This window comes from Trichechus manatus, unplaced genomic scaffold (genome assembly GCF_000243295.1).
Source record: "Trichechus manatus latirostris isolate Lorelei unplaced genomic scaffold, TriManLat1.0 scaffold00039, whole genome shotgun sequence".
NCBI lineage: Eukaryota > Metazoa > Chordata > Mammalia > Sirenia > Trichechidae > Trichechus > Trichechus manatus.
The window spans coordinates 10620487-10632542 of record NW_004443975.1 but is presented as its reverse complement, the minus strand read 5'-3'; the positions used below and the strand labels follow the sequence as shown (position 1 = coordinate 10632542).

The following is a 12056-nucleotide window of genomic DNA, read 5'->3' as shown; positions in this document are numbered from 1 at the left end:
ACAAAATACTATTATCAAGAGGTCTGAGGACAAAAGTGGACCAGCCACCTGTCCCCAGACCGTCAGTCTCACTGGAGCTGCACACACGAGGACAGGAGGTGCGTCAAAGACTCTACAGCTCGTTCCATCAGCTAAGGAAGCTGGCAAAAGGAAAGAAACAGCTGACGGTAGCCACAAATAAGGATAAAGCATCCACCAAGGGTCAGGCACTGGGCTGGACTAGACGCTTTACTCACTTAGCACCGAAAGGCAGAGGATACCTAAAGTATTTTCTGGCTTTAAGTAGAGTATTTCAGATACAGTGGATGCTAGATAAGTTATTGAACAAAAAGTATTCCAAAGTTAGAAAGAAAAGTAAGAATCGACAGGGTAAGAAAGACCAAGAATTAAAAAGTATAATGTAAATCCCCAAGAAAAGGACAAAACTCTACTCCATCTAGCATAATGGAAAATTGTTTCAAGATAACAAGTTAGATACATTTCTTAAAAGTAGGCTCGTTATACTTTCTCAAAGTCTTCAAAAGGCAAATTGGGAGGGACTCCCTTAGCACATACCCCTTCTATGGGAGGTGCCCAGATCAAGAAAAAAGGGACAATGCCTGACTATTTCTTGAGATTCCCAGGGAGACCACTACTTCACGTTCAACGCGCACATATTAATGAGTGCCACCTATGCACCTTGTAGTTGTCCTGGCACAAGGGCTCCACAAGGAACACAACCAAGCCCCAGCCTACAGAGGGACATTCTAGCGTGGGAGACACACAATGCACAAATACCCTGACATCAGGAAGCATGACTACCTTAGAGAACATAAAACAGAGACCTGAAGGCTTCCCTGAAGAGAGAGCGTCTGAGCAGAGACAGGACAGAGGTGAAGAAGTCGGCCATCAGCCATTCAGGGGAAAGTTTTCCAGGCAAAGGCCCTGAGAAGAGAGAGTAACACGTTCAAGAGACAGCCGGAAGCCAGCTGGCTGGAGCAAAGTGAGCGAGGGTGGGAGTGTGTATGAGGGCAGGAGGTCCGGGAAGCCCACCTCAGGGCAGGACTGCTCAGGCCGTGACGATGACTCAGGAGGATGAAATATGCAGCCAACATTATTTTCAGAGAGTGATAAATGCTACTCAGAAAATAAAACAGGACGATGGCAAAGAGTGAGCGAGAGGCCGTGCTCCTTCACACAGCATCACTGTTACGTGGTGGCTGCAGGTGGAAGCAGTTTATGTGCCTGCCCTTTGGACTTCTGAGAGGTCATTTGCTATTTCCTACTCTGCTGTAATCAGCACTGACAGTTTAAAACAGTACAACACTGGAAAGTTTAAGCTTTCAAGTCATCAATTCAAATTCTTAAAAAAAAAAAAAAAAAATCACCATTTATTCTATACTTGAGTCTTCGTCCATCAGTAAGAGGTGTTCCTTCTACAACCTTAAAAAAAAAAAACGAAAATTTTAAAAGTACGCTTTATCATCCTATCTATCTACTTGTGTGTGTGTGTGTGTGTGTGTATCTTTTAACATCACTGGCATCTAACAACACTAACATATGTATATATAAGATATATGTATATGGATAACTTCTTCTAACATCACTTAAAATTCAATATACCCAAAGGAGGATCATATTTTGGAGGGTAATTTAGTGCCATGTTTTAAACCCTTTGACAAAGCAATCCCCCCTTCAGAAACGTATCTTAAATATAAATCTAGTTATCCCTTCTCAGCATGCTGAGACTATTGCAGTACCATCACCCCACCACCCCAACTAACCAGCCATGTGCCACCACAGGACTAAAGGTGCCTATATCAGTTACTCCCGAGCTCAGGAATCTTCAGGGGCTTCCTACTGCCTACACAATAGAATACACTCCTCTGCCTTGCATCAGCCAGGCTCTACCCTACATTCCCCAAGTTCCATTTTTATGTCCTGGGTCTTCCCAGGTGGCTGTGGCCACGTGCTGCTTGATGACACGTACTCACGTACTTACCTGCTCTGGTTTTACACAACTACACTCAGCCAGTGATGCAATCTTTTCACCTGATTCTTGTGTCTCCACTAAGAGCCTGGGGACCCCTCACGGATCGGGGCCATTCCATCTCTTCTTCTGGGGTCACACATGGCACTTAGCACGTGACACACACTCAAAAGGTACTCAAGAAATACTACTTACACTGGATGAGTTAAAATTAAATGCCCACTTGCCCAATGGCAGCCACATCTTGCTCCCCAAAGTAACTATTCAGAAATGCAGTGATCTATTTTAAACTGTAGAACACTAATATGGCATCATTTGTCTTGGACTAAACTACTGTATCCTTTCACCAGCTATAAAAGGGAACTCAAGTGGGGAAATGTAAAAACCGTTTGAGATCCTGGATTAGCAAAACCCCACATGCTAATTTCAAAAGACCCCTATCTATTAAAGGTGTCCAGCGAATACTGTGTTGAGCTTTAGTCTGTGACTATGCATTTTTAACTATCAAAACTGCTTTTCTTAATAAGTATTATCTAGTTTGAATGGCTTACCCTAAATTAATCTGAATCTGTAATTTTACTGTAGAGTCTCACCGTAAAAATGCCTGACAGTCCGGATCACAAAAATCCTTGCTGAAGCCAGCAACACTAGGGTGAGGTTCCAACATATTAGAACAAGCAGTCTGTCCTCCCCACAGCGCGTGCACCAGCCTAGTGAAGCTGATCCCCTGGTTTATGGACACTTGGCAAACTTGCAAAGCCCTGAGAGTAAGATCTTTAAATAAATTACTGACTGATTAGGGAAGCTCGTGCTCCTTTCAACACATCCACGGAAATGGTGCTCCTGAAGGAAGCAAACACTACACTGAGCAATGGAGGCAAACGCTAAGGATACTGCGTGAGGCTGAAAAGAACACAAAGAGCTCTGACAACACGGTCCTGAAAGAGACGAAGATCAGGAGCTCTAAACTATTTTTTTAAAAAATAGTAACAGATACAGCCTTAAGTCCATACGACCTCAGTGGCTACCTACTGATCATTTACAATTCTGCGTCTGGAACGACAGATACTGAGGGGGGATTTTTTTTTTTTTTTTTTTTGCAGCAACCTCTCCCATTAGTCAGGCTATTCTGTAAAACGACTTATTTTTTTCTGTATAGTTTGGAAAGTCATTTTTACAGTTCTGCTTAACAAGCAACCGTCACAGGACACAAGCATTAGTGGCTCATCGAAACCCAGTGAGTGTGGTAGTTATGACCAAGGACAGCTTCTACCCTTAAAACTACTGCAAACTTAGTTATATAACCATGGAGGGAGGGCAGGAAACCCTCACAATACTATGCTCGCCTAACAAAAACTTACCTTTCCAACTGGCAGTAGGTAGAACAGAGCTTGAAGAAAAAACCAGAGAAGGTAGGCTCCAAATACTCTGGTTTCCCATAAGTCATACAAAGACGGCAGAGAAGGAGGGAAGCTGAGAAGGCTGGGGTCCTGCTGCTTACACATCAACAGCAACAGGAAGAGGAAGACAGGCAGACCCAGCATGAGGAGGCACACACCTGCAAACGATCACATTGCAGCCCGGTTCAATGTCTTTTTTTAAGAACCATTTGGGTTTTTTTAAGGTCAGAACGCACGTCTGGGTAACCAGCTGGAACCATTTCTAATGTAGCTTCAACAACTCCTAACCTCCACCTATCACCTCCAGTGGGTAAGCAACCACAAGAATTCACGTGGGAAGATGGGGGGCACCCAACGTTGAGCAGCTAAGTTCTCCCTGAGAAGCCAAGCCCTACGACGTTTAAAACACAACGGCTGGAGGAGTGAAACCGAGGAAACTCCAGCTAACTAAGATCAGAGCAGCTAACAATTATCAGTCTAATCTTTAAAAAAAAAAACCAACAACTTTATATTCCTAAATTCCTCACAATTAAAATAAGATCACGTTCATGTAACACACGCACATATTTTAAGTGATGCTGACAAACACTGACTTTAACAGACCAGCTTGCCAGGGCTGTCACTTACAAAATACAAAGCAATTAAGCCATGGAGGGTTTTGAACCATTCTGCCATGGAGTATTTTCTTTTATTAGCTCATAAAATTTCACCAGTTCCACCCACTTAATAACCCCGAATCTTTGAACATTTCAGATCTTTTTTTTTTTTAAACTGTGCTTTAGGTGAAAGGTTTACAGCACAAATTAGTTTCTCGTTCAAAAATTAATACACAAATTGTTTAGTGACATTGGTTGCAATCCCCACAACTTGTCAGTACGCTCCTCCTTTCCTTTCCCTTTCCACCCTGGGTTCCCTGGTTCCATCGTCCAGTTTTCCTGTCCCTTCCCGCCTTCCCATCTTTGTTTTTGGGCGGGTGTTGCCCATTTGGTCTCGTATACTTGACTGAACTAAGAAGCACATTCCTCACGTGTGTGACTGTTTGTTTTATAGGACTGTCTGATCTTTGGCTGAAAGGTGGACTTTGGGAGTGAACACTTCAGATCTTTGACTCCCATAATCAAGCAGGCCGGCAGGCAGGACACCAGACCCCATCTTATGTATGCAGCTACTCCCCCCACTACTGCCAATTCCATGGAGCCCTGGTGGCGCAACTGTTAAGCGCTCAGCCGCTAATCAAAAAGATCAGCGGTTGGAACCCACCAGCCGCTCTGCAGGAGAAAAGACCAGCAATCTGCTCCTGTAAAGACTACAGCCTTGGAAAACCTATGGGGCAGTTCTACTCTGTCCTAGAGGGTCGCTATGATTTGAAACCAACTGGACGGCACACAACACTGCCGATTCCAGGCCTCTGTCACCTCGGTCTGATCATTAGCAGACTTCCCCCCTCCCTAGCTGATCACCATCCTTCCTACACGGCTGTCAGATCGGCTTTCCCATCACTTCTCTGCACCTCTCTGCACAAAACCTATTAACAGGTTGCCAAAAGTGTGGAGTAGAGCCACAGTGGCCCTCCTCCTACTACAGGACAACGCCAAAACATGCTGCCACCTTGGCATCTGCTGTTCTTCTGACTGGAGGCTGTGCCCGATTTCCACTGGCTCAGCTCCTGGCCTGCCTGTAATTTCTTCATACGGGCCTTGCCGGCCGCCTCACAGCACTCCCACAACCCGGCTCAGAGGCCTACCAGGTACTCCTCCAAACTCTAAATCCTTCGTCTGTGTGGCTGTCACTTCAAACGTTCTCGACGACACAGGTCCTTTTGTAACAACTTCTTCCTCCTTAGAATCCATTTCTTTAAATTTGATCTCTTCTCTTCTTGGTCGAAGGCTATACTGTGTAGATACGTAACTACTTTCTTGTGACAAATGTGGTTTTTCCTAGTTAAAAAATAATAAATGTCTGTAATTAACAATTATCACTAATGCTACCTACACTAATTAATTTGGCATCTCAGTATAGCTGTTTACTATAAGAAGTTTGTTAACTTACAATCAGGCATGTCACCAAATGGTACATGTAGGAACTTTTGAATTGGTGTATGTTTTGCTGTGTATATTCTCAACAGCAACAAAATAAATAAAATTTAAAAACAGATTACATTCAGTCTTGAACAATTTAAGGACAAAATTTTTAAAAAGACAAAAAAAATTCTGATTTTTAATGTGCTTCTTTGGGGAAAGTCACTTTAACCAAGAAAACAATTACGTGTGATAAAAAAGAACGCTCCGTACCTGAATGCTTCTGGGAGGTATGTCATTCCTCTCTATACGCTCAGGCTCCCCATTGTATCTGCCAATGCTATTTCCAAAGGGCTTCTACGTTGAAGAACAGAAAACATTTTCATCATAAGAACCACAACTTATTAAAAAGGAACATGGTGGTCAGAATTGACTACCATGAAATCAAACAATTAAAACAAACCAAAGATTTTCACGGCCTTAATTCTGAAGAATTTCAGCCTACTTTTGTTTAAAAAAAAAAGGAAAAGTTCTGGTGGCACAGTGGTTAAAGCACTCAGCTGGTGATCGAAACATTAGCGGTTCAAATCCACCAGCCACTCTGTGGGAGAAAGATGTGGCAGTCTGCTTCTGTAAAGATTATAGCCTTGGAAACCTATGGGGCAGTTCTACTCTGTCCTATAGGGTCCCCATGAGTTGAAATCGACTCAACGACAGCAGGTTTTGGGTTCAGTATAGATTTCTATATAAGATCTTTTATCTTTCAAATACAATGACTAGACTGTTTTAATTTCATTGTTCAATGACAGATACTCTTTAATACTTGCTATAAGCAACCAAACCAAACCCATTGCCACTCAATCGATCCCGACTCACAGTGACCCTATAGGACAGAGCAGAACTGCCCCATAGGGTTTCCAAGGAGCGGCTGGGGGACTTGAACTGCCGACCTCTTAGCAGCTGAGCTCTTAACCACTGTGTCACCAGCAGATACAGAAAAAATGGGTAAATCAGTTCATTGTTCGGTTTAAAACAGAGGAAAGGACACTCACTGCCCCAAACTAGCCAGTAATGGAAATTAAGAAATAGTGGGTACTTATGGAATAAGTTCTGGCGGCACAGTGGTTAAGAGCCTGGCTGTTAATCAAAAGCTCAGCAGTTTAAATCCACCAACTACTCCTTGGAAACCTTATGGGGCAGTTTTACTGCCCTACAGGGTCGCTGTAAGTCAGAAGTGACTCAGCGGCAACAAGTTTATGCCTCTTCTCTAGAGGCCATCTCTTTCCTTGAATGCATATTCTATTCAAGAAACAGAAGCATTTCTTATCAGACTGAACAGGGGAAGTATTTTTGCTTGCAAAGATTCTTCAGGCACTGCATGGCTGAAATCTGTTACTCTGCTCCTTTGTTAGTCACTGACGAATTAAAGCACTAATAAATCAACAGGAGAAAAATTAAGAACACAGCTATATCCTATGGGAGGCTAGCTAGCAGAGGACAGCATTAATATAGGATCAAGTTCTAGTTCAAATTAGGACCTACCTGAGCAGTGATAATACTCAACAGATACCTAAGTCAACTAAGGTGCCTATGAGCCACGTAGCAACAAATGGACCCACCCGAGAAGCTACGGTGAACTTCCCAGTTTTTCAAATGTCTAACATACAACCTATAGTAACCACAAACGTATTTCTTTCTGTAACACAGCTAGCCGACCGGCCCTAAACCTTGCTGACGGCAAGTCAGTTCCCTTGTATTAAGTGAACAAACTCGTAGTGACAGGATGCTCACACGGCGAGGTAAGTTACTGCAAAACATCACTAACGAGAGTCAAAAAACAACTACAAAGCAACATTCAAAGCTACACGCAGCCCAGGTCTGGTCCTTCACGGGCAACACACCCTCGTCAGCCCCACGATGTGTGCACGCTGGGCCCGAGGCTCTGCTGGCGAGGAGCAAAGCCCCCCTGCGGCTCCCGTGCCACCAGGGGTACAATAAGGAACACTGTAAAAATGTAACCATCACCAACGCTAACGAGGAAAGCGTGACAAAAAGGAGCACGCAGTACTTGTTCCTTAACCTCAGTCATCTGACCAGTGAGGGCTGAGACAGCCAGTAACAGACAAAATGTTCAAACTCGCTAGTAAGTAGCAAAATGCAAATGAAAATAGCGAGCTGGAAATCTGTGACAATCACATTGGCAAAAACATTATTATTATACTACCCAGAATGAAAAAACGGGTGTTCGTATATACTACCGACAACAGCATAAACTCTCCCGAAGCAATTTGGTAAATATGTATCCAAAGCCTCCAGTCAGCCTTGTCCACTTGCCTGGCAGTTCCCCTTGTAAGACTCTAACCTAAGGAAAAATTAGGTGTTGTATAAGAATATTTGCCTATAAAAATGAAAATTCAGAAAGAAAAACGCTAAGTACCTATTAATAAGAGAGCTGACATTAAAAATTATGTTATATCTATATAATTTCTGGTATACCCATACACCACCACACAACAAAAATGATGCAGAAAAATATAGCATGGATGGTTATTCCCAACGTTTTAAAACTTAAAAAGGACAACTACAAATAGTATGTACACAATGCAATTTTTTTTTAAGTTATTAAAAGTCTGTGTGCATTTTATCCTGAAAAGAGATAACTAAGGGTGACTTTCTTTTGTTCTTTTTCCCTAAATGCGTTTTCTGACTGGTCTGCCATCTAAAACCCTCAGCATGGGAGATCTGACAGGCCCCACACACGCTATGTCCAACCTTCCACTTTGAAAGTAATTCCATTAACACCCTCATCTTTGAATAGAGAAAGTATCAGGTATAATGGTGTTAAAACCAAAAAAAAAAACCCACTGCCGTCAAGTCGATTCCAACTCATAGCGACCCCACAGGGTTTCCAAGGCTGTAAATCTTTACAGAAGCAGAATGCCACATCTTCCTCCTGCAGAGCTGCTGGTGGTTTCGAACCGCCAACCTTTCAGTTAGCAGTCGAGTGCTTTAACCACTGCGCCACCAGGGCTCCTTTAATGGTGTTAAAAAAGCAAAAATATGCCTTTACAATAGAGCTATGTCTCAATATTTCATAGATGACCACTGACACACTATATAAAAATTGATTCAGTTCAACCTATAGTCTATGTCTATTTCAAATTTAAACGCTGCTTTTCCAAGACCATTAAATAGCACCACTGGTAACTTAGGAACATTCTTTCTCCTTGGGACTTAAAAAAATTCTATTTTCTGTTCTTCCAAATAATTTTTTTTAATGTAATCTTCCAAAGTCATCACTTTGGATTTGGTGTTTCGATGACATTTTTTAGGTTGACGGGAAATAACGTGAGTAAATATGTACATAAAGGCCCAGATGGTGACGGTTCAGTTTTTCGGACAGACTAAGCACTACGGAAGGATAAAGAACTCCAAAACACAAGTACCAGCACCAGTGGAGTCAATTTAACTTCCAAGAGTTCCCTCTTTGTCTCCTTAACGCTGGCCTGGTGGGACGCAGACGCAGACCGGCGGGAACTCTTTGGTGGCCGGCCTGGGGACCGGGAACGTGACCGGGACCGACTCCCCCGGCGTCGAGAGGGAGAGCTGGAGGAAGAGCCACTTTTCCTTTGCTTAAAGGACGTTAAAGGCTAAAGGGGAGAAAGAAACAAAAAGCTTTACCACAGATCATAAACGCACACAGAAGAGGCGACAATGGCTACCACCAAGTCTAAAACCATCCCTGGAAACCGTCGCACCTGAGAATCGACCAGAGGAGGCCAACGAAAGACGCTGCGGTAAGGCTCCTTCTCTCGAAACACAAATGCAGCCTTTGTCCATGAAATGAATGTGTCTAAACCAACCAGCCGTACATTTTCCCAAGAATTTATACAAGAAGAGTTGCCATTAACATTGAAAAAAACAGAAATAACAGGCCAAGAGAAATGAGCCCGCAAGCAATTAAAAAATTTTTTTTATTCAGTTTCACTCTGAATAAAACACAGCAGCAGATTTTGAAAACAAAAGTAAAAATTTGGATTCCTTAGCAATGTCGTACCCTGCCCTTGCCTGCTCCAAACCACCTCTCCGGCTGCTACTGATGATCCAGGCCAGGGGTGGGCACGCTATGCCCCAGGCCAAATCCTGCCCATGCGTCTTTGTACAGCCTGTTTTAAGTGAAGACTGGTTTTTACGTTCTTAAATGGCTGCAAACAAAATCAAAAGAATACTATGTTGTGACATCTGAAAAGTATATGAAATTCAAATTTCAGTGTCCATTAATAAAGTTTTATTGGAACACAGCCATACTTATTCAGTCACATATTGTCTGCAGTTGCTTCCCACTACAAGGCAGAACATAGTAGCACAGAAGTAGAAAATATATAAAAATATTTTAGGCTTTGTGGACAGAAGACTGTATGGCCCACAATGCCTAAAATATTTACTATCTGTCCCTTTACTCAAAATATTTGCCAGCCCCTGCTCCAGGCCATTCAACATGTAGTCCACGGACCAATCTGTTACTGAGCAAGTACTGAAATTGAGAACAGGCGTTTAGAAATTTTTATAGTATTTTGACAAAGTAATTTAACGTCTGTTGAATCTAATATCTGGAGCTTTTACTTTGTATGTCTTTTTTTTCCCCTAGTAATCCATTTCTATGGCATTTTACTAAGTATTTACACAGCATGGATCTGCTATTTTAGAAACCTGGACCTCACCAGATAGGCTGAAAAGTCCTGAGCTAGACTTTAATTAATGTCACCTCCTGATTCAACCCCTCTGTGCTCGGATGACGCCCAAACCCCTGGGCATGGAATGTAAACCCCTGCCTCCCCAGTTCTGGCTCCAGCTTAACCCTCCTGGCTGGTAGTCCCCCATCACGCCCTTCCTGCACTTGGCTGCCTGTGTCCCTGCCGCCCCTCCAGCCCCCCAAAGCCTTTGGCTTACTGCCCTCTGCTTAAGCAGCCCCCAACCTGAGTCCTTCCGACTTGTCCTCAGCACTCAGTCCAGGTGCCCGGAGAGCCTCCCGTGAAACCCACCGCCCTTTCTGGCCCTCCACCAGCACCCACGGCCGCCTTCAATCACAGAATGCACTACGCCCAGGTAAAGGACCAATGTGTCTGTCCTGCTCATTCGACTGTGAGCTTCTGGGGGATGAGGCACTACGCCGCATGCGTACTTTCCCAGAGCCAAAAACCAAAAAACCGTCGCTGGCACAAAGCAGGACCTGGACTCTGTCCCTCTGAACAGAGCTAGAAGTGTGACTACCCTGAGCTCAAATCCCGCACCAGTCCCTATTTCCCACTTAACGTCCTCTGGCAAAGCAAAGGAGCTCTCACCTTGATGTCATTCTCTTTCAATTCCAGTTCAGTTCCATCTTTGTATTTCACGGTGTAAAGCTGGGAGTTGCTGTCGTGGCTCAGAATTTCTACTTCATAATAAAGTGAGCTCCCGGGCCACCGGCCCCTCACCACTTCACCATCGGCAAATTTCCTACTTGGCATTTTCTAAAATTAATCTGAACGGTTTTAAAGAACAAAATTTGGAGTCAGTGCATACACGTCTACATTTGTCTTTCACAGGTCAATTGCTAACATACAACTTTCCAGAATTTTAAATTGGTCAAGATTTTAGGGTCAGATGGGCCTCGGAAGGAGAGGGCATACAGCCCTCGTTCTAAAGATGAGAAACCGAAGCTTCACGACACTAACTGTTTTGTCCAAGGCGTATGAATAGAAGGCACAAAATGGTAGTTAGGGCAATACAGACGTTGTTCCTTCTGCTATACCACATCTCATCTGGAATCACTCTACAGAGGATGAGTTAACCGCTCTGGTCCATGTAAATGGCACTGAGGATTCATTACGTACGACAACACATACAGGCACCAAATCACCCACCTGACCATATTCCTTGTAAATCAAAAACCAGAACACAGTTTGTGATTTGTAAATTCACAGTCTTACAAAAGCTTTAAAAATGCATTAAATTATATTTTTAACAATTACCTATATTGAGAACAATAAATTGTATGAAACAGACTGGGAAAATCAAGAACACAAAATTAGCATCACTATAACCCACCAACAGGAAAAATGATATCAAATCTACAATCAACAATAAATTTAGGGTTATTTCATAAAGCTTTCAATCCTACAGCTACGTCCTCTGCCAACCACCTACCTGGACCAGGTACCTGCCCTCCTCCCACCTCACGCCCCCCACCAGCGCGTGGCAGACGTCAGCCCCATCGTGACAGTCTTTTCCACTGAACCGCAACGTGCCTGCGAAGCTGCGTTCCCAGAAGCCACAAGGAATCTGCAGGGACTGGCACTTACAAGAGGCCTGTTGGCCGCCCTTTTTCAATGACAGCTGGGCACTTCTAGCATCTAGGTGCCAACGCTTCTTCCTCCACTGCCCAGCGGATTCACGTTTCCCCACGACAAAACCAGGGCCTCCGACCTTCTCCAACACTAAAGGCCTAGCCCGAGAAACAGACAGCATGACAGAAACGTGTCACCTTCAGCTCACTGACACATCACCCAAGCATGTACATCTGCCTGCCTTACTCTGCTGCTGTCCAGAGCTGACTGGACAACAATAACAACAACGTTTAAGAGGATCTTTTGAGTTAAGAAAGGAGAAAGTTGCATGACCCACCCCTCA

The 12056-nt window shown here is 43.6% G+C and overlaps 1 protein-coding gene across 4 annotated transcripts in view; it reads right to left on the bottom strand.

Moving 5' to 3' along the window:
- The window catches only part of LBR (lamin B receptor), a 20496-nt gene extending 8914 nt beyond the window's left edge, over positions 1–11582 (bottom strand). The window contains exons 1-6 of one of the 4 annotated variants that reach the window (XM_023730937.1): positions 10730–11582; positions 8834–9037; positions 5661–5744; positions 5114–5306; positions 3331–3527; positions 1368–1422 (exon numbers count right to left, since the gene is read on the bottom strand). In XM_023730937.1, the coding sequence (XP_023586705.1) occupies positions 1368–1422; positions 3331–3527; positions 5114–5306; positions 5661–5744; positions 8834–9037; positions 10730–10894 (898 nt within the window). In that variant the 5' untranslated portion in view covers positions 10895–11582. The remainder of the gene's footprint in view (positions 1–1367; positions 1423–3330; positions 3528–5113; positions 5307–5660; positions 5745–8833; positions 9038–10729) is intronic. The other 3 variants (XM_023730938.1, XM_023730936.1, XM_023730939.1) reach the window with 3 other exon arrangements.
- Positions 11583–12056: the final 474 nt, after the last annotated feature.